Raw genomic sequence first — 22,491 nt, forward strand, 5'->3', positions numbered from 1 at the left:
CTTACTTTGCCGCTGTCGCTCACGCCGAGGAGGTGGTCCCGCAGCACCTCCATGGGGCAGGCCCAGGTGGAGTGGACGAACGTCCCTCGGAAGATGTGCGCCAGGGGCGGCATCTGGGCGGCACACATGTCAGCGGCGGAGCGCAGCGCGGGTCTGCCGGCCGAGGAGGGCGCACGGAGCGGGGGCGCGGCGGGGCTCTCTGCAGCTGCGGGCGGCTGCCGGGCGGGCGGACACGGGCTCCGGCCTCGTCCTGCCCCCGCTTCCCCGGGCGGTTGCCGGCACCCTGCAGGCCGCGCCCAGGGGCTGGCTCCCTACCTCCGCAATGCCAATAGGATTTTTCTACCGCGAGTCGGCTCCGCGCTCCGGTGGGGTGTGGTCTTTCTCCCCACCCTTGCGTTAGTTTTGGATGTATTAACTCTTTGAGTTATCAAAATCAACCACAGCTGAGGCTGACAAGTTCAACTTCCTCCATCTTCTATAAGTTGTGTCAGCCTGGCTCCTCTGACCCTTCGACTCTTCGGACCACTTAACTTCTTCCACCTGTAGCACCACGTTCTGAACTTGCATTCACGGACCCGTGAAAGGTCAGCTGGGACTGCCTACCTTACGCCAGTTTCATTTTCAATTTCTGTGGACTGCAGAATTCATATTGGTCCTCACCTGGAAGGTTCTGGAAGCACGTCTTATAGACCCTCTCTGGGAGCTCTGCAACTGGGTGTCATGATGGACCCCATGATTCCTCTCTTCACCTTGAGGCTACTGTTTTTGATTCTTGTGTCTGTTCGCAAACAATTCCAATACCAATTTTTCTCATGTAAAATGAATGAATCTCTTTTATTTACTTCCAGTTGTACAAGGGGAGAAAATTAAGTTCTCAAGTCAAATAGGCACCAATGGTAGCATGGGCTCGGTTGCTTAACTGGGAATCAAGAGACTGTGGGCAACACACGTGGGGGGCCTCAGTGTCCTTAACAACCCCATTTGTGAAAATGGAGCTTGGACTGGGTCATAGCTAGGGCTGCCGCTAGGTCGGCGTTCCCACCCTATATAGTGACCTCAGGGTCCTTCACTAAATTCCTCCATAAAGCCCAACAGGCTTCCGTTCAGGGCCCTCTAACGTGCTGTTCCTTCTGCCCCTAATGCGTCTTGTGGCTCTTTACTTGGCAACTCTTCTCACCACTAATTTGTCTTAAATGTCAGGCTCTTTGGAGTCACCTTTTCTGACCACCAAGCTAGTGGCACCTGACTCCCAGCAGTTTCTACTGCACCAATCTCATTTCTCCCTTTGCATTAATCATATCCAACCTTATTTTAATTTTGTGTTCTTTTATTCCTCTTTCCCTTTCCCCAATACACACACACACACACACACACACACACACACACACACACCAGTAACAAAAGCACCCCAGGAGCGGGGGACGTCTTATGCCTAGAACAATGCCGGTGTTCCATACTTGTTTATTGAATAAGTGAATGGATGGTTTTTCTGTGAGCAGAGCCATAACCTGAGACAAATAACTATTTTGACGCCTACATAAAGGGTGAGGGTTTCATTGCAGTGTATGAGCAGGCTTTCTCTGAATTGCTGCTTTTATAACACAGGTCCGGCTTACAGAAATGATTCATTCCCTTCTCAGTTCCTTCAGCTCCCCCACAGCCAATGTCTAGGGTGACCAACTCATCTGGGTTTACCAGACACTTTCCTGGTTTTAACACTGAAAGTCGGACCATTCAGGAAATCCCTCAGAACCATGCACACAGTTAGTGGATCACCCTACCAAGGACTCAGAATTAGGAATCTCTGCAGCTGAGGTCATTACCCTTGTCCCTGCACCTTGTCAGTGTCTCCTGATTTTGCCGGCCACACTCCCTCCTGGCAGTCCCAACAGCCAGCACACCGAAAACATTCTCTTGACCTTGTATACACAAAAGCCTCAGAAAGAAAGGTGAAGAAAATGGCTTTGAGACAGGATTCAATTAGGTGCTTCCAACAGATGTATTTGTTTCCTAAAACAGATACAGTTAAATTTTTTTAATGAAAGCAACCTGAAAGTCAAAAAAAAGAGACTAGTTCTATGAATTAGAATGTATCTACTTGATAGAACATTATGCAGTTATTAAAAACAATAGGGGAAATATGTAGCCACATTGTTGAGCTTTTAAAAATGGCTTCTATGCTGTGATTAAAATCATGAAAAGCTGTAAGCATATTGGCTGGAATTGAAAAGGTACATCAAACAATGTATGTTGTTCCGCTGCCATAACAGAATTGCTAGGTAGAGAATTTTGTTTTGATGTTTTTTAATGTTGTTAATACATGGTTTATAGGATGAGTAATCATTATGACGCTTTAAAAAAGTTAATCAGCTTAAACAGAAGGCTGGGCCATGAATCTCCAGGTGACATGGCATTAGTGCTACTCAGGTAAATTTTAGCTCTTGAGCAATGCCTAGTTCCACTTCTGTTCCCGATCAAGTTGTAGGCACCTGGACTCAGGATCCAGAAGCCCTGGGTACTATACTGCCAGGCAACGTGGCTTAGCCACAGGTCAGAAGTCTTGGCTTCCCAGCCAGTCACAATAACTCACGCCTATAATCCCAGCACTCTGGGAGGCCAAGGCAGGCGGATCACTTGAGGTCAGGAGTTCAAGACCAGCCTAGCTAACATGGTGAAACCCCATCTCTACTAAAAATATAAAAAATTAGCCAGGTGCGGTGGCACACGCCTGTAGTCCAGCTTCTGGGGAGGTTGAGGCAGGAGAATCACTTGAACCCAGGAGACGGAAGTTGCAAGGAGCCGATATTGCACCACTGCATTCCAGCCTGGGAGACAGTGAGACTCGGTCTGAAAAAAAAAAAAAAAAGTCTTGGCATCTCCCTACTGTCACTGGTTCTTCACTCTCAGACTTGACGACTCCTGCTGATCCTCCTGCAATTTTGACTCCCATTCTGGTATCCCCAGGGAAATGTTCTCCTGGCTACACAGATTTGGAGGAAAGAGGGTACAGAGCTTTTATATTTACCTTCAAACACAGCCCAAGCACCATTAGTGCTCCGCCCCCACACATCACTTCCTTCAGAAAAAAAGAGCACCGTCTTGGCCTGGAATGTTCCCTGGCTGCTTCTTCAGGCTTGGCTACCTCCACTCTCCCGTATGCTGAGAATCCACTTTGCTCACACTCTTCTCTCTGCTTGTGGTGCCCTTATTACTGTCTTCCACCATGTCTGCCTCAATGCCTCACCCACTCTCCCCACCCTCCGAAATCTGTCAGGTTAATTGCTCACCCTCACCTTTATCCAGAATGTCTTTACGTTTCTCCTCTAAGGTGTTAGGTGTTCCTCCCCTGAGTTTGTGGGGGTGCTGTAATTGTTCCGTTACTCATCTATACCCCAAAGAAGATTGTGTTTTTCTGAAGGACCATGTCCTCTTCCTTTCTTTCTTTCTCTGTATCCCCTTAGCACAGTGCCTGGTCACTAGGAGATGCTCAATAGATTTATATGAATATTGAAGTTCAGGAGATGGCTCTAGTGCCTATATTTTAGTTATAAAAATTAAGCAGCTATAGTGGGTATGTGCTAATGGTGAACAATTCATTGGGACTGGGACTTAACAATGAGTTTTATTTCATCTATTTAGTTTTCCAACATTTTATTATGAGACTATTCAAACATACAGAAAAATTTTAAGCTTCATTTCTTACCATCTCAATTTTCTCTATTTCAGATGGAGCCAAGTAGTCCGCAAACTCCCCATCTACTGGGGTAGGATCAGCACGTTCTCAACCTCTAATTGCCTGAGGTCAAAATCTAGACCATAGCATGATTAGCTTTGAATTTTGGTCATCTCATTAATGTAATTATACCTGTAGGTTAGTCAAAATGTCCCTTTTGCTAGATAAAACTTGACTGTTTGAAAAGGCTTTCTCCCCTACTGTCTCATTTTGAGCCTCTCGACAACCCTATAAAATAGGAAGAGAAGGTATTTTAACCATTCCACAGATTGGGGAAACTGGGGTTCAGGGGGATTGGCTTGCCTCTGCAGTTAGCATAGGATAGACTTGGATCTTGGGTCCAGTTTTTCTCACACATTGTCACATCACAGTAAACTCCCGGGAATGATTCATTCAATTTTGCCATGACTCACTTGGCCACTGCACTGTGGGCTGTCAGCTACAACTTTCACATTGTACATGGTTTTCCAACAGTTGCTGGTGACACTCAGATTAGTCTGCAGTAAAACTAAAGGAGATAATGAGCCTTGAGGAGAACAAGAATCCAATCAGCGTAGGTCAGTAGAATGGGCCAGCGAAAATAACTCAGGTTTTCATGAGGCACAGAGAGTACAGGGAAGCGGGTTAAATGAGAAGCCACTTTTCCTCTCTTATTGGAGAGAAGTTGTCATTGCACAGTGAAATAAATGCTGCCTATTTTATTTATTCTTTTCATGTAGCTAAATCTATCAGTTTCCATGGTGCCCTGTGTTCACCATGGAAACTCTGACAAGCTCGTTATGCTTTAGAGAAAAAAAAAAAAAAAAAAAGAGAGAGATACACCAAAAATTTGAGATGGGATAAATGCATTCCTTTTAAAACTGTGTGTTCTTCTGAGTGGGAAGCCTTGATGGATAGCAAATCATAAAGATCTCCATTTTCCAGTTCTTAGGTGAGAGCCCAGGTTTGCATATCCATAGAAGCAGCACCCTTGCACCCTTCCAAAACGACTTTGTTTGTATAGTGTAGTTATGCCTGTGAGCATCCCACCTCTGTATTGACTGACAATAGAGATGGCTAAATCCATATTTTGTCAATTTTTATGAGACTATAATGCTAGTCCCTACATTCTTTTAACAGTTTGTTCACTAAATAAATATTTGCTGGACATCTATATTATGATAGGCACTATGCTGAGTACTGTGGGTATGACTACATGAAACAGATATTGTCTTACCCATATGTAATTTACATGAATCTACTTTCTCTCTGCCACCTCTAGGAGTAGGAATTAATAGCTTTCATAGTATCACTGTAACATTTCCCTAGCATAATTAGTGAATGTCGTATTATTATATATACTACCTGTCAAATTTTAAGTGATATGAATATAATAAAAGGCACTTAACGATTAATGCTGAAGTGACACATTGATAACAGTGCTCTAGTATACTATTTAACATTACTTGTTTCAAAGAAGTCTATTGTTACTATTATTATTATTTTGAGACAGAGTCTCGCTATGTCGCTCAGGCTGGAACACATTGGCACCAGCTCGGCTCACTGCAACCTCCACCTCCTGGGTTCAAGTGATTTTCTACCTCAGCCTCCCCAGTAGCCGGGACTGCAGGTGCCTGCAACCACACCCAAGTAATTTTTGTATTTTTAGTAAAGATGGGGTTTCACTACGGTAGCCAGGCTGGTCTTGAACTCCTGGCCTTAGGTGATCCATCCTCCTCAGACCCCAAAGTGCTGGGATTACAGGCATGAGCCACTGCATCTGGCCAGACCTACTAAATTATTCTTGTGAAATTGGCATATGCTTATTTTTTAAGATTTGAACCTTTTAAAATACTGTATCTCACTATCCAGATATATTATCACCATTAGCACCCTTGTGGTTTACTTAGAAAAGTTCAAATATAGAAAAGACAAAAGATAATGGCCTAGAAGATTGTAGATGAGAAAAATAAGGAAAAGGAAACCTACCTCTACTTTTTAGAACAGCAATCAAGTTTGGAGAAATGCATATATTTTACCTGAATTTTATAGAAAAAGGAAAACAGAACGAGAGAAGTGAGTTGCAACTTGAATTAGGTTTTATGCCAGACAGGTGCAGGGAGATATTTTTCTGGCTGGAAGTCTTTAAGTACCATTTAGGCAGCTGTCTCTGTCACCTACTCATACTGCTGATTCCTCGAATCAGGTAGCACCTTAGTAAAATTTAGCTTATGCCAGCTTCCTACCATGACAGCAAACTCAAAGCAAATATTCTTGACCTGGTGTTACTCTGTGTACATTTATGCTCCAACATGGATTATAAAGGTATTCTACTTTTACTATCAAGGGATAAACAATACATACAATCAATATCTATAGGTTCCTATTCCCGCTCAGTTGCAAGCCAATGGTATCTTGGTAAAGTCATTCTACTTCGGACCTTGGTTTCTTCATCTATAAGATGAAAGGTCACATGCTATCACTGCTTCCAGATTTCTTTACTCCAAAGGATTCATTTCCTTATTTCTCCTGCTTACATACCTTTAAGTTTTATAAGTTATCGAGAAAACTAGTACAAGATAGAAACTCAATGAAAGCTGTTAAATGAAAGATTTCCCCATTTTTCATTCCTCAAAGATGAAAATAACTACCAATCAGAGCTTCTAATGACCATGAACTGTCTAGCATGTCATGTTCAGTTCATATAATTTCAAACCAAAAGCAGGTCCAACATTGTACTTAGCCCACGCAACCTACCTAAAGTTGGACAAATTCTGTTAAACCTTTGTGAAATGTTAGACTTGACTTAAGAAACACAGCTTGAATTTGTTTTTTTTTTCCTTTTTATTTATTTATTTATTTAAAGCCAGTCAAATTTAGCAGTGGGGGTTGAATTTGTTGAACAATCCTCCTTAGCACCCTGGGACTCCAAGTTGATTAATGTTGAAGTAGGGTTGGGAAGCCACTGAAATGATTTCACACGTTTTTGGGAGTTAGTTTGCCACTTTTCTGCTTTGAACTAGAAGAATCTGTACATCTAAAATGTGCCACATGGACAACTGAAACCTAGGAGATGAAATGCATCCTATTAGGCTCCCATTCTGGGGATCTCAGAGAAAGTTTGGTTTTTCCCAAGAATATTAAAATGCAGCTTAACTGGTTTGAGCTGACAGGGGAGCAAAAGTGAAAAGACGCCTGCCCCAGCTAAGACTGTATGCTGGCTGAGGTGCTGAGAGTCATCGCATCCATGTTGCTAGACTCCATGTTCCTCAAAACCATAACGAGATTGGGCTCCGCTCTAGCAGAAAGCCAAACATTATCATCCTGACAGAAGCTGCCCCTTTAGATAGGTGTACATTTCATAGGGAAAGTAAAAACCAACTGAAGCTCAAGTTAAATTGTCATAACAATGATTTTAAGGAAAAAAGAAAGTTTTGAGGAATTCTCATGATATTGTTTGAATATGTAAAATTAAACTTATTTGAAAAACTAAATGAATGTCAAAACTTCCTTTGTGTGTATTTCTAAAGGGATGATTTTTTTTTTTTCTTTTGAGACTCAGTCTCACTCTGTTGCCCAGGCTGGAGTGCTGTGATGCCATCTCAGCTCACTGCAGCCTCTGCCTCCTGGGTTTAAGTGATTCTCCTGCCTCAGCTTCCTGAGTAGTTGGGACTATAGGCGCAATCCATGACACTGGGCTAATTTTTTGTATTTTTAGTAGAGACAGGGTTTCACCACGTTGGCTGGGATGGTCTCCATCTCCTGACCTCGTAATCCGCCCGCTTTGGCCTCCCAAAGTGCTGGGATTACAGGCGTGAGGCACCCCTCCCAGCCGGGATGATTTTAATATTATGTATAAATGAAATTTACCAGCCGGGCGCAGTGGCTCACGCCTGTAATCCCAGTGCTTTGGGAGGCTGAGGTGGGCTGATCACGAGGGCAAGAGATCATGACCATTCTGGCCAACATGGTGAAACCCCATCTCTACTAAAAATACAAAAATCAGCTGAGCATGGTGACACACGCCTGTAGTCCCAGCTACTCAGGAGCCTGAGGCAGAATAATCTCTTAAACCCGGGAGGCAGAGGTTGCAGTGAGCCAAGATTGTGCCACTGCACTCTAGCCTGGTGACAAAACAAGCTTCTGTCCTAAAAAAAAGAAAAAGAGAAAGAAATGTACCATTTATGTAACACTCTTTCATATAAAATGCAACTAATTATTTTTGTGACAAGAATCCAGCCCTAATGGGATGAAAACAAACATTTATGAGAAGCAATTTTTGTTGCTGCTTTTAGAAGTTTGGTTTGTGTTTTTGGAATTATTTGTGGAATGGTATATAACAGGAAATCAGTAAATATTAATATTAGATAAACTAATGTTATGTTATATACATTAAAACTCCAATTCAGAATCACTCATTCTCCCCCATGGAGCATTAAAATTGCCATAGTGTCCATATTACCAAAATACGCTATGAAATGAAGAACATGTGATTGGGGTTTGGAGCACATTAAGTTCAGACAAGGTTGAAAGTGACAGAAAACCAGATAGAACTCCACAGTCCAAATGGGAATGGAAATATTCTGTTTTGCGTAACAACAACGAAAAATCTATGGTCTCACTCTCTTCTGGCAGCACAGATTTGTTGCAGGTTCAATCAATGTCTATAGCACCCAGCTTCTCCTCTCTCTCTCACTCTTGCGCGCTCTCTCTCTCTCTCTCCCTCTCTCTCCCTCTCCCCCTCCTCTCTCCCTCTCTCTCTCCCTCTCTCTCTCCCTCTCTCTCTCCCTCTCTCTCTCTCTCTCTCCCTCTCTGTCTCCCTCTCTCTCCCCCTCCTCTCTCCCTCTCTCTCCCCCTCCTCTCTCCCTCTCTCTCTCCCTCTCTCTCTCCCTCTCTCTCTCCCTCTCTCTCTCTCTCTCCCTCTCTCTCTCCCTCTCTTTCCCCCTCCTCTCTCCCTCTCTCTCCCCCTCCTCTCTCCCTCTCTCTCTCTCTCTCTCCCTCTCTCTCTCTCCCCCCCCCTCTCTCTCTCTCCTTTCCTCTTCTTTTCCCTCTCTTCCCTTCTTCTCTCCTCCACACAGAGTCCTCTCTGATAGCTCCTTCCTCATGATCACGAGGTGATGGCAACCGCTCTAGACTTTATACTCTCAAATTCAAGTGAAGAAAAAGTGAAGTGACCTTTCCCAAAAGTTTCGGAAAAATACAGAAACCAACTCATCATCTTATTTGCCACGATAGGCTGATATGCCCAGCCCTAACAACAGTAACAAAAGCATTATAGCCAGGGCAATGTGACATGTGATACTCTGACCTGGGTCTCATTCCCCATCTCTTAGTTAAGAAGCAGGTAGGGAAGGAAGTACAGGCACTCAGGGTAGGGAGCGTGGGGTTCCCTAGACAAATTGGAACGCAGTGTCCAGAAGAAGATGAATGGGTGCTGGGCAGCAAAAAGTGCAGGTGTTTACTGGGGTGTGGTAGGTACAGCCTTCTTTACTAAGTTACTGACAACTAACTGATAAGCACAGATATAATTAGAAATATAACAAGCATAAATATTGATAAAGTATAGTAGAATACATGAGGTACATTCAATAGTTATTGTAAGATGCTCTCATTTTCCTCTCAAAATAAAACCTTATTTTGTGCCTCTAAGAGTAAGATGCTATGTATTATATAGGATGTAAAAATGAGTCTTAGATTTCCTGCCTTCACATTAGAGGAAGGATAAAAAAATGAAATGACGCATTTTTAAATTAGAAATGGGGGTCTCCTTATACTACATGCAATCTGGTCTCAACCTCTTGGCCTCACGTAATCCTCCTGCCTCAACTTCCCAAAGCCCTGGGATTACATGAGCTACTGCACTTGGCCTGGAATGACTCTTCTCATTTTTATTTACAGATTTCTCTTCCCTTAGGTCACAGGCTACAGACAACATGGATTTAGGTCAGAGGTGGGGTCACCGTGACTTAGAAGAAAGGCATTTAACATTTTGGTGGCATAAGGAATGCACTTTCTTTTAGCTAATTATGGTCATTTTCAGATATCGGACATTTTGACTTACTTATTTCAATGGAGAAATACTTTAATGGCCTAGAACATATAATATTCAATGTCAAAGATTTTATCATTAACGTTTATAATTTTTACCCATTACTCATGTCATTATGCTAAAATCCCATATACACGAAAACTCTAAATCAGAATCACTCATTCTCCCCCATGGAGCATTAAAATTGCCATAGTGTCCATATTACCAAAATATGCTATAAAATGAAAAGCATGTAAGCTCAGACAAGGTTGAAAAGTGAAATGAATAATGGAGCTTTTGTTTTTTATCAGAGACAGCGTTCTCTTAATACTACATGCAATCTGGTCTCGAACTTTTGGCCTCAAGTAATCCTCCTGCCTCAACTTCCCAAAGCCCTAGGATTACAGGTGTGAGCTACTGCACTTGGCCTGGAATGACTCTTCTCATTTTTATTTACAGACTTCTCTTCCCTTAGATCTCAGACTACAGGCAACAGGGATTCAGGTCAGGGGTGAGGTCACCATGACTTAGAAGAAAGGCATTTAACATTTTGGTGGCATAAAGAATGTACTTTCTTTTAGCTAATTATGCTTATTTTCAGATATGGGACATTTCGATATACTTATTTCAATGGAGAAATACTTTCATGGCCCAGAACACCAGAACACATAATGTTACAATGCCCATTTTATTATTAATGTGTATTATTTTTACCCATTCCTCAAGTCATCCTATGATTGATTGCAAAATTCGTCAAAGCTGCATTTGACCAACTACACCGAAATGCTTGGTTCAAATGATTCACATAAAAAAGCCCTACTTTGATCATTTCTATTCACCAAATTTTTACTTGTTAACCTAAGGTAAAGTGTTTGAAAGAGGAATAGCAGGCCATGTCTTGTCCATATTTTTAGATATTCCTAGATGTGTTAGGATGATGGACTATGACCATAAAAATAATATAACATGAAATGCATGAAAGAAACAATGATGCAAATATTTCATAAGATGCAATAAAAACTTAATTATATAAATTCTCCTCTTTCCCTAGTCAATTAAATATGATTGATGTTGCTGTTGTCACTGTTGTTTAATGTGCTGTTACCAGTTCTCGCCTTTATTCAACTTCTTACCCTCACATTCATTTAGTCTATGAACATTTGTTGAGCACCTTCGATAGTCCAGGTATTCTGTTAAGCCGTAAAAATCAAAAGACTTTAAAAAGTCATGACTTAAATCCTTAAGAAGCTTATAAGATAATGGTAGAAACCAGCAGGCACACATGTGACTATGATAAACCATCTGCAGGTGTGTCTCTTCCCCTTCAACTCTCGCATACTCCATCGACCCATCATAGGGTCCTGTGAGAACTGAATCTGTCTCCTTTACTGCTCTGGAAACATTGAAAGGTATTTGGGACAGAGACCCACTTTTTACTTTTTATTTTTGAGTTACTTTAGCCTATCACCTGTATTCCCTCATGCTGAATAAAGGAAAACCAAATGGCATCTGATTTCAGAAAGGTGATCACCTGCTAATGTGAATGTGGGGTTAGAATAAGGGACCCTGTGTCTCTGGGCTACAGGTGTTTATTGTGTAACTTTCTCTCAGTGCCTGCCCAGTGCATTGTGCTGCGGGGAAGTGCCAGAGGCCACGGAAAATATTTCCAGTGCTCACCCAACAACGTCTGCAAGCACAAACCATCGCCAGGACAGGAAATTTCCAAGGGATGAAATGCTCTGGCTCAAAAATTTGTCTTATCCCAGCTTGGTGGCAAGATGAGAGTCCTGATCCAGGTGTGAGCTAACCTGGGACTTTAAATACACAACTCATTCTGCTAACTCCCCTGCCCTCCCTTCCTGCTTACCAAGCAACCTTCTGGTTAACATTTAGCTTCTCATACAGATGGCACTAATACAGAGGCTTTGGGGCAGTCAGTTTCTCATGGTTGGCTAAATACCTTAGCGGTTTGGGCTTTCCACGCAGTCTGTTGTGAGCAAAGTGAACATCATCAGTTTCCCTTTACCTGGGAAATCCTGGGACCCTAGCAATACTGCATCTGTGGAACTATAGGACTGAAGGCCAGAATATGGGATATGAAAAGTACACTGCAGTAGATAGGATGAACCCTGTATGGGTCCCTACAAGTCATTTTTCTTACGGAGTCTCCCTTTGTCACCAGGCTGGAGTGCAGTGGCATGATCTCGGCTCATTGCAAGCTCCGACTCCCTGGTTCTGAGTGTTCTTCTGCCTCAGCCTCCCGAGTAGTGGGGATTACAGGCATGCCCGGCTAATTTTTGTGTTTTTAGTAGAGATGGGGTTTCACCATGTTGGCCAGGATGATCTTGATCTCCTGACCTCATGATCCATCTGCCTCAGCCTCCCAAAGTGCTGGCATTACAGGTGTGAGCCACTGCGCCTGGCCGTCATTTTTCTTTAATGACTCCCCAGCCTCATCCTTCGTGTGATTCAACACCTATCAAGTCTTAACTTGGACTGTAGAAGCAGTTGGAGGATATCCATGGGTCTGGAGGTAGAGTGAGGAGAACAAACTCAGGATGCCACGGCCAACATGCCAAGAGGAGTGAAGCACAGCCCGTGGAGAAGGCAGCTGTGCCTGACTTATTCTCTGGTTTACTTATGGAGAGAGGCTGCTGGTCTATTCTGTTGAAAGTTTGAATATATATATTTTTTAATCAAAAGGAAGAGGCTGGGCATGGTGGCTCACGCCTGTAATCCTAGCTGTTTGGGAGGCTGAGGCAGATGGATCGTCTGAGGTCAGGAGTTCAAGACCAGCTTGGGCAACAGGTAGAAACTCTGTCTCTACTAAAAATACAAAAATTAGCTGGGCACAGTGGCACATACCTATAATCCCAGGTACTCGAGAGACTGAGGCAGGAGAATTGCTTGAACCCAGGAGGCAAAGATTACAGTGAGCAGAGATTGCACATTGCACTCCAGCCTGGGTGACAGGGCAAGACTCTCAGAAAATAATAAAAATAAAAATGAAGATAAGTAAATTAGCGAGGTATGGTGGCACACACCTATAATCCCAGTTATTTAGGAGGCTGAGGTAGGAGAATCATTTGAATCTGGCAGGCAGAGGTTGCAGTGAGGTCAGATTGGGTCACTTTACTCCAGGAATGAAAGAAAGCAAGAAAGCAAGAAGGGAGGGAGGGAAGGAAGGAAGGAAAGACGGAAAGAAGGAAGGAAGGCAGGAAGGCAGGTAGGAAGGAAGGAAGGAGAGAGAGAAAAAAAGAAAAAAACTGGAGTAATTTTATTCCATCTCTCATTACCAGGCAAGGACATAACTTCAGATACTCTAAAATAAACTCCAGTGAGACCACTCAATCTGAGAAGTGTATTTGTATTGTTTCGATTGTATTGCTATTCATTATTTTATTGTATTGTTATTCACTAATTTATTATTATTATTATTTTTACCATGTATTGCATTCTAAAAATAAGCTAGGTGCTAGTCAGAAAAGTGAATCAGGCTCAAACCCTGATTATATAAAAATGCTGGCTGCTAGCCTGTCTCGCAGGACTCCTGTGAGGGTTTCCTGCTGGCTTGAAGACTCGCAAAGAACTCCGTCAAGGAGTTGTCAAAATCTTAATACAAATAATCCACTCTAATTACACCAACATTATATGTTTATTACACAATATTATACATATTACATGCATTTTATATATATATATATATGAACATTGGCAAGTGAATGGTAGTATCTATCTTCCATTATTTTGGCAAAGGTAATGGCTATAAAATGCCGAGCAAGTGGCAAGTGCTCAAAAACAATAATAGTTATTTTTAAATCATTATCATTATCACTATTATAACTAGCAAAGATATCGCCAATGTAAAGCAAATTTTTCAGAATGACAAGAAAGCTGCCCACCACACTTCCACCCCACCACATCCTACCACTCCACTGTTTGAATTATTTACTTGAAATAGGAGGGGAGTCTAGAAGAGAACGCAGAAGAGTAAATAAACACATTTGCCACTTTCACTGAGATATGGAAATAGCTTTATAAATATGATAGTAGTAGGTCTGGAAGCAGCCATGCAACCCTCATTTAATCTGTTTACTTTTTTGCCACTTGGATTCATCTCATTCTGATATGAAATAATCTGCCACTTACCATAAGCTAACAACAAAATTCAGTAAACAGGAAAACCCGGAAGTCTGGTTCAAATGTATCCACCAAGCAAAAAAGGTGATTAAGATGGGATTCAAAGTCCTCTCTAATAAATGGTCTACAGTTGCCAATAGATAAAACAACAAACAGGTCTAAAGTAAAAGATAAAGAGATACATAAAAACTTAATGGGAGCCAGGCATGGTGGTTCACACCTGTAATCCCAGCACTCTGGGAGGCCGAGGTGGGCAGATCACAAGGTCAGGAGTTCGAGACCAACCTTGCCAACATGGTGAAACCCCATCTCTACTAAAAATACAAAAATTAGCCAGGTGTGGTGATGGGTGCCTGTAATCCTAGCTACTCCAGAGGCTGAGGAAGGAGAATTTATTGAACCCTGGAGGCAGAGTTGCAGTGAGCAGAGATGGAGCCACTGCACTCCAACCTGGGCGACAGAGAGAGACCCAGTCTTAAAAAAAAAAAAAAAAAAAAAACTGAATAGGGAAAACTAATTTCTTTTGGAGGAAATAACTTCCTTGGTCATCAGTTGATAGTGACAACACCTTATTTTTGCATAGAAGAGTACAGCCAATGCCTAACATCATGCATTATTTCATTTGATCCTAACAACAAGACAGACAGATAACATCAGAGAATATCTAAGGACTAGCTTGAAAGTAAAGACCAACTTAACCTACAGACATATTGTTGATTCTCCCAGGAAGGATTTCCTTTCAGATTTTTTTGGTTCTGTTTTCGTTTGTTTATTTGTTTTTTCATTTCAGAAGAGATTTATTTTCCCATCAACGAATGTAAATTTTTTTAAAACTGGTTTTGATTCAACCTAGTTCAAATACTTATTTTTAAAAACAGAATATAACTTCTACTCTACTCTAAGTTTAGCAGCCCATTACATATACCAAGTGTCATGCTATGTGAACAAGATCATGCGAAGTCTGACGTAAGTAAATACAAATCTAGGATGCAACAGGCTTCCCAACAATTTTGAGCTAGATGGACGGTAAGTTTAGAGCAAGAGGGCCGCAGAGAAAACAATTGCTTGATGCAGTTTTAATGAAATGAGTGCTTGGTTTCATTATATTTACTTAGAGACTGTGCAAGACCTATTTCACAACAGCACATGGAAAAGCAAGTAAAGAAAATGGCTCTTACAATGGGAAGTATTCTCGATCATGGGGAGGTAAGCAAGAATAACTAACTGCCTTGAAGAAAGATAAATAAAATGGCCGGGCGCGGTGGCTCAAGCCTGTAATCCCAGCACTTTGGGAGGCCGAGGCGGGTGGATCATGAGGTCAAGAGATCGAGACTGGCCGGGCGCGGTGGCTCAAGCCTGTAATCCCAGCACTTTGGGAGGCCGAGGCGGGTGGATCACGAGGTCGACAGATCGAGACCATCCTGGTCAACATGGTGAAACCCCGTCTCTACTAAAAATACAAAAATTAGCTGGGCATGGTGGTGCGTGCCTGTGATCCCAGCTACTCAGGAGGCTGAGGCAGGAGAATTGCCTGAACCCAGGAGGCGGAGGTTGCGGTGAGCCGAGATCGCGCCATTGCACTCCAGCCTGGGTAACAAGAGCGAAACTCCGTCTCAAAAAAAAAAAAAAAGAGATCGAGACCATCCTGGTCAACATGGTGAAACCCCGTCTCTACTAAAAATACAAAAAATTAGCTGGGCATCGTGGCGCATGCCTGTAATCCCAGCTACTCAGGAGGCTGAGGTAGGAGAATTGCCCGAACCCAGGAGGCGGAGGTTGCAGTGAGCCGAGATTGCGCCATTGCACTCCAGCCTGGGTAACAAGAGCGAAACTCCGTCTCAAAAAAAAAAAAAAAAAAAAAAGAAAGATAAATAATTAGGGAAGAAAAGAGAACTTCTAAAAAGTTTATAAATACTGCTTTGGTGAGTTCTGGGAAGGTGCCTTCTTAAAATATGAATATAAAATCAAAGAAAGTAGTGATTAGAAAATAGAAATTCTAGAATTAAAACAAAATTTCAAGAAGGTTCTGAAAGGTCATGGACATCTCCCCAAATGTCAAAGTGGATTCTTCTCTCCACTACCACCTGCTGGGCAGAGCATACCTTTGGAGCAGGAGAGTAAAGGGTCTGGCAAGTGGCCACTACAGAAAGGAAAATGGTAGAAAGACTGGATAATCTTGAAGACATGCGGGAGGCATCTGATTCCACTGTCATCAATGAAAAAGAAAGACTGTAAAGATGGATAGAAGGGTTACTTTTAATCCCATTATAAACTCTTTTTTTTCTATCGTGTGTGTGTGTGTGTGTGTGTGTGTGTGTGAATGTATATATTTTTTCAAAAGCAATGAAAAGAAGAGATAAAGAAGTACAAGAGGAAAACAAAGAGTAGATCTCATGTACACAATGTGTTCCATGACATACGTTACTCTCCATTCCATAAAGTTGCAAAGTTGCGATATTAATAATAGGCTGCATTTAAGAGAGAACTTTCTATGTGGAAGACATTGTTCCAAGTACTTCCCATGTATTCTTTCACTTAATGCTTAGAATACCCCTTACAAATAATAATGATTTTCTCCATTTTACAGCTGAGCAAAGGAAGGTTCAAAGGAATGAATGCCTAGAGATGCATAGTTCTAGGTGGTCATGTCAAGATTTGAACCCAGCAATCTAAGTCTAAATAAGAAGATACTCTTAACATTTCACTGCTCTGCCCCTGTGCCTGTGAGACATGTAAAAGCAGATGTCAATTAGGCAGAAGATTTTCACGCCTGAAAGTCAGTATAGAGACCTGGGCTCCAGATAGAACTGTGGGCTTGAGCAGCAAATAGAAGTAAAATTGTATGAGTGGATGAAATCCCAGGACAGTATTTGTAATCGAAAGAGGAGATCTGATCGATCTCAACACATCAGGGGTAGACAGAGAAAAAGAAACAAATTTCAACCCCAGAGATTGATAAAGTAGGAGAAAAACTAGCAAAGTGGTATTTCATGAAAGTCCATGGAAGACAACGTTTCAAGGAGAGGATTGCCAACAGAGTCAATGCTGCTCTAAGTCATGTTATGAAAGGGACTCAGATTCTTTGACCTTAGAAATAAGAAGGTTGGCTGGGCATGGTGGCTTATGCCTATAATCCCAGCACTTTGGTAGGCTGAGACAGGCAGATCACAAGTTCAGGAAATCAAGACCATCTTGGTTAATGCAGTGAAACCTCATCACTACTAAAAATACAAAAAGTTAGCCAGGTGTGGTGGCACTTGCCTGTAATCCTAGCTACCCAGGAGGCTGAGGCAGAATAGCTTGAACCGGGGAGGCAAAGGTTGCAGTGAGCCGAGATCATGCCATTGCACTCCAGCCTAGGTGACAGAGCAAGACTCTGTCTAAAAAATAAATAAATAAATAAATCATAAGAAGAAGGTAATTGATGATGTTGCTAGAGCAGTTTCAGTGACATCAATGGGTGCATGCTTCCATGGGTTGAGTTGTGCAAAGTAGAAGATAGCAAGTGTATACAAGTCTTTCAGGAAGCTTCTCTATGCTGAGGCAGAGAGTTAATGATTGGGTTGAAGAAAGCTTTTCAGAGACAAGGGCAAAATAATACAATGAATAAGATAAAATCTTAGACAAGAGTTTGGTTTAAATCCCTGCTTTGCCACATGCATGTTACATAATCTTGGTTGGTGCTTAACCCTTTGGAGTTTCAGTTCCCTCACATGCATAATGTAGAAAACAACATCAACCTTAAAAAGAGGCTGAGAAAAATAAGTTAATATACCTAAGAGCCTTTATCACCATGCTTGGTACAAACTAAATGCTTAGGAAATGGGAGTTGCCATTTTATTCATGCTATTTATGTGCTACTCAAGAGGATATTGAAATGCCTGCGGTTGAAGCAAGAAGCTGAAGATAAAGGAGAGGGACTCACTAACGGAGTAAAGTCCCCAGGAAGGCAGAGGAAGATGAGATCCAGAACACAGGTAGAGAAATTAACCCTAGAAAGGAGAGTGGATGGTGAGTGCCGAGGTCGGTAAGTTTGCAGGGTCGGTGGTGCAAAGTAGTCATTTTCTGTCTGCTGCCTTCTGTTTCCTGAATGACGCAAGTGTTGAAGTTATGTGTTAAAAGTTACGTGGTAGAAGCACAGGCTTGATATGAGTAGAAAAAATTTAATGATATCTATCCTGGAGAGCACAGAGCCTTACAAAACATGTTGGAGAAGTGGGATCATGTGCATCAAATAGGTCAAGCTAACAAGGTCACACTTTATGCCTCCTGAATCACTTGATTTATTTCTCACCTGCAATGATATGGATTGACCCCACCGCTTGTAAACCGCTCCTAATCTCATTGTCACATGACAAATGCCATTTTGCTTAGAGTTTTAAAAGAATGCTGCATCTCTTTGGGAAAATTATTGCTGTAGCTTGCAATTATTGATATGACTCATACATCCTATTGATAAGTGCACTTATACTGATCTTTAAATAGCACTGGCAAGGAGAGAGAAGCAGGAAATCAGCTTTAAAAACATTAAGTTCCTCTTCTTGCTTATGGGCTATAGAAGGTTAAGATTAACTTTAGATACCATAGATTATATTTTGAAGGTGAGCTCTAAGAGATGTGGTTCCACAATTCACACAGAAATGTGACTTTTTAAAAATCTTTAAAATATCATTTCAAAATGTATACCTTTTCTGCAGAAATCACAGAGGGAAAATATCCCACAGTCTGTCATAAAAAAATATGACTAATTAGTTCTCTGTGCTTACTTTGTTTGATAAAGTGTATATCTTACTCAAGCCATCATTATTTACCAAAATAAATAATGACATTTCATTAGGAGTAATCAAATGAAAAGAATGTTTTTCCAAATCACTCACTTAAAAGAAAATTTACCCTCTTTGTTATCCCCAAAACAATGTATGTTAAGAATAGATAAACATTGGCCGGGAGTAGTGGCTCACACCTGTAATCCCAGCACTTTGGGAGGCCGAGGTGGGCAGATCATGAGGTCAGGAGATGGAGACCATCCCGACCAGGTTTAGTGAAACCCTGTCTCTACTAAAAATACAAAAAAATTAGCTGGAAGTGGTGGCGCGCAACTGTAGTCCCAGCTACTCGGGAGGCTGAGGCAGGAGAACTGCTTGAACCCAGGAGGCAGAGATTGCAGTGAGCTGAGATCACGAACTTGCCACTGCACTACAGCCTGGGCAACAGTGCAAGACCCCGTCTCGGAAAAAAAAAGATAAACATTTAAAAAATCGACTCCCTTCTCATTACAGTGAAATAATGATTGTTCACATTTTGTTATATATTTTTTCAGCATTTTCCTCAAACATTTACACATATCTATATATTTAACAAAACGGATAATTTTGAAAACAATTTTTGAGGCAGGGTGTCACTCTGTCACCCAGGCTAACGTGCAGTGGCCCAGTCACAGTTCACTGTAGCCTTGGCCTTCCCAAGTGATCTTCCGTCTCATACTCCCAAGTAGCTGGGACTACAGGCATGTGCCACCACATCCAGCTAATTTTCCTATTTTTAGTAGAGATGGGGTTTTGCCACGTTGGCCAGGCTGGTCTTGAACTCCTGAGCTCAAGGGTTCCCCCACTCCCTCGGCCTTCCAAAGTGCTAGAATTACAGATGTGAAAAACTGTACCTCGCCTGAATATGCTAACATTTAGAAAGCTAATCCTTTATTGCTAAGCATTATTTCCACCACTGACATTTTTTTACTAGTTGATACTACAACTTAAAATAGGATGACATCTTCACAGATAATTTGTGGCATATAACTCCTGTATCTTTCATTTATATTCCTAGAAACCTTAATGCTGGGTTAAAGACTATGTTTGCTTTTTTAAACATTTGCTTATCAATTTCACAAGTATTTAGTGACCATTCAATAAAAATGTAAAAGTTAATTATACTTTTTTTTTTTTTTTTGAGGCGGAGTTTCGCTCTTGTTACCCAGGCTGGAGTGCAATGGCGCGATCTCAGCTCACCGCAACCTCCGCCTCCTGGGTTCAGGCAATTCTCCTGCCTCAGCCTCCTGAGTAGCTGGGATCACAGGCACGCACCACCATGCCCAGCTAATTTAGTAGAGACGGGGTTTCACTTTGTTGACCAGGATGGTCTCGATCTCTTGACCTCGTGATCCACCCGCCTCGGCCTCCCAAAGTGCTGGGATTACAAGCTTGAGCCACCGCGCCCGGCCAATTATACTTTTTTTGAATTGCCCGGCCAATTATACTTTTTTTGAATTATCAGTGGTCTTGGCACTAGGAATACTCAAGCGGGACAAATACAGTCCCGGCACTAAATGATCCCGAAGTGTAGGGAAGGAGACAGAAAGTAGGCAATTTCTTGTCACACAATGTTAAAATGAAAACCAGAAAAAATACAGGAAGTACATTCTCACCATCAGTATATGAAAGTGCTTACTTCTTTACATGCTCATCAACTTTAATACTAAGCTTAAGAATAAAAATTGCTCGTTTGATGGATGAAAATGTTTCTCAGGGTAATTTGCATTTCTGTGATTACTGGTAAAACTGAACATTTTTTTCATACGGTTATACTGCTCTGACATATTTTGGGGGAAAATGCTGAATAAAAATCTATACAATTGTTTGGCTTTTCTACGCATCTCCTAGAGTTTTATTTTTCTTTTCTATTAAATTTCCACAGCTCTTTAGAGATAGAGTTGAAGTCATTAATATCATGATAAAAAAACATATTTATATTGTGACTTTATAAAGTTCACTTGCCTGGATAGCACTATAAGGAAGAATGAGGAAGAAGCATTTACACAGTACACACGAGTGGACATTATCATAAATTATCAAGGTATTCAGTGGTTCTAAAGAAAGAAGTAAGGAATTAATTTTCTTTCTTTCAATGCCTGAATTTACATTCTTAATATCTTTCTCCTCCATATATATTTTTACTTCTATGTATTCATTCAACCAATATTTTGTGCAGTACAAAGAACCCTAGAATTCTCCTGGAGTAGCTGACCTCAGTGACTATTTATTGACAACCATTTCCTCCATTCCTTTGTGCTTGCAGAACCCACTTCTGTTCCATTATCTATCCCTCAAAGAAACTCTCAACCCAATTCAGTGGTACCTCCTAGCCAACTGTGGTGACACCCCATTCATTTTGCCACAGTGATTGGGCTGGTTCTCAACGTGTGACACATTTTAACCAGTGAGATAACAAGGGAAGTCCACTGGGTGTCCTCTGGGAAAGATTTCCTCACTTTTACAAAAGGCAAACACAGAAAGAGATCATCTCTTCTCATGTTGTCAATCACTGGCATGTCTGCTTGTGATATCTAGAACCATGACCTCCACCTTGAAATCAAAGCCACCCTATTGAATATGGCTGACTGATGCACTTGAATTTGAGGTTATCTTTGGCAACATTACCTCACCTCTCTAAATTCAGCCTCTTTATTGGGAGATTGGGAGAAAGAGCGAGATGGTTCCGTATTTCTCAAATTATTATTTTATAAAGGTCGTTTTAACATTAAAAAACAGACAAGACATACTCTCAGGAAAAAAAAATCGAAGGTCGAATTAATTAAACCTTTTTAAAACCTTAATATTGTCTTTATTTTTTTCATTTCTTTGTGGAGTGAAAAATTCCTGCAGACTCTGGATAGAAATCCATTTAATTATACAGATCATATACTCATAAAATAAATAATGATGCGAACATATTTTTAGTTCTCTATAAGATAAGAGTTCTGAAAAATCGGAGATCATTGAGGACAGAAAGGCTGGGGATCCTTCACAGAGGTGTTGAGTCATTTAGCCATGTGGTCAGTAGGCATTGTAAGGTGCTTCATTCGTTACTTGTAATTTGCTTTGACTTGATGCTTACGTAGGAAACATGGAACAAAATAAGGAATGTATTTTGGAAACCTTTAAGCTACTTATAATAAAAACAATTTATGTCAACACTGAGAATCCACATGGACTGTTTTTCTTAAAAGGGCTTGAGAAACACAGGACTAGGTCAATTCTAAAATCTCTCTAAAGCACTTAAATGAAAGCAGTGTAAACTAGGATTGAGGAGTAAAGGTTCTACAACCAAGCCAATCTCCACTTGAACCTCGGTTCTGTTACCAACTAGCTATGTGGCTCGTGGGTAGTTGCTTAACCTCTGCAAACGCTGTTACTTAACTGAAAAGTTAGGATAATAGTTATTGTCTCTTAGCATTATGTCAAAGGTAAAACCTTGGCATATGAAAATAGTAGCTATCATGCTCATCTGTGGAAGGTCTGCTCATTTGCATTCTTCCCCATATTTCAGCAGCTCAACCTGGTTGAGTTTTTATTTACTTTTGTACAAGTTTCTGATTTTGTTAAATTAGTATTCCAAGATCAGCAGTTTACTTAGGATCAATTTACATAGAATAATTGTCAGTTTTACATTTGTGTGGTATTATTATTATTATTTGAGACCGTCTTGCTCTGTCACCAGGCTGGAGTGCAGTGGCACAGTCTCGGCTCACTGCAGTAGCCATCTCCTGGGTTCAAGCAATTCTTCTGCCTCAGCCTCCCGAGTAGATGGGACTACAGGTGCACACCGCCACACTCAG

At 41.4% G+C, this 22,491-nt stretch overlaps 2 protein-coding genes across 4 annotated transcripts in view; both read right to left on the reverse strand.

Moving 5' to 3' along the window:
* Positions 1-7,530, reverse strand: part of GDA (guanine deaminase) — a 117,245-nt gene extending 109,715 nt beyond the window's left edge. For both annotated transcript variants that reach the window (XM_039461513.2, XM_003935617.4), the window contains exon 1: positions 6-7,530. In XM_039461513.2, the coding sequence (XP_039317447.1) occupies positions 6-128 (123 nt within the window). In that variant the 5' untranslated portion in view covers positions 129-7,530. The remainder of the gene's footprint in view (positions 1-5) is intronic.
* C2H9orf85 (chromosome 2 C9orf85 homolog) overlaps positions 1-22,491 on the reverse strand; it is a 241,069-nt gene that overhangs the window by 55,592 nt on the left and 162,986 nt on the right. The gene's annotated exons all lie outside the window — the stretch shown is intronic.

Source organism: Saimiri boliviensis, chromosome 2 (assembly GCF_048565385.1).
Source record: "Saimiri boliviensis isolate mSaiBol1 chromosome 2, mSaiBol1.pri, whole genome shotgun sequence".
Classification (NCBI taxonomy): domain Eukaryota; kingdom Metazoa; phylum Chordata; class Mammalia; order Primates; family Cebidae; genus Saimiri; species Saimiri boliviensis.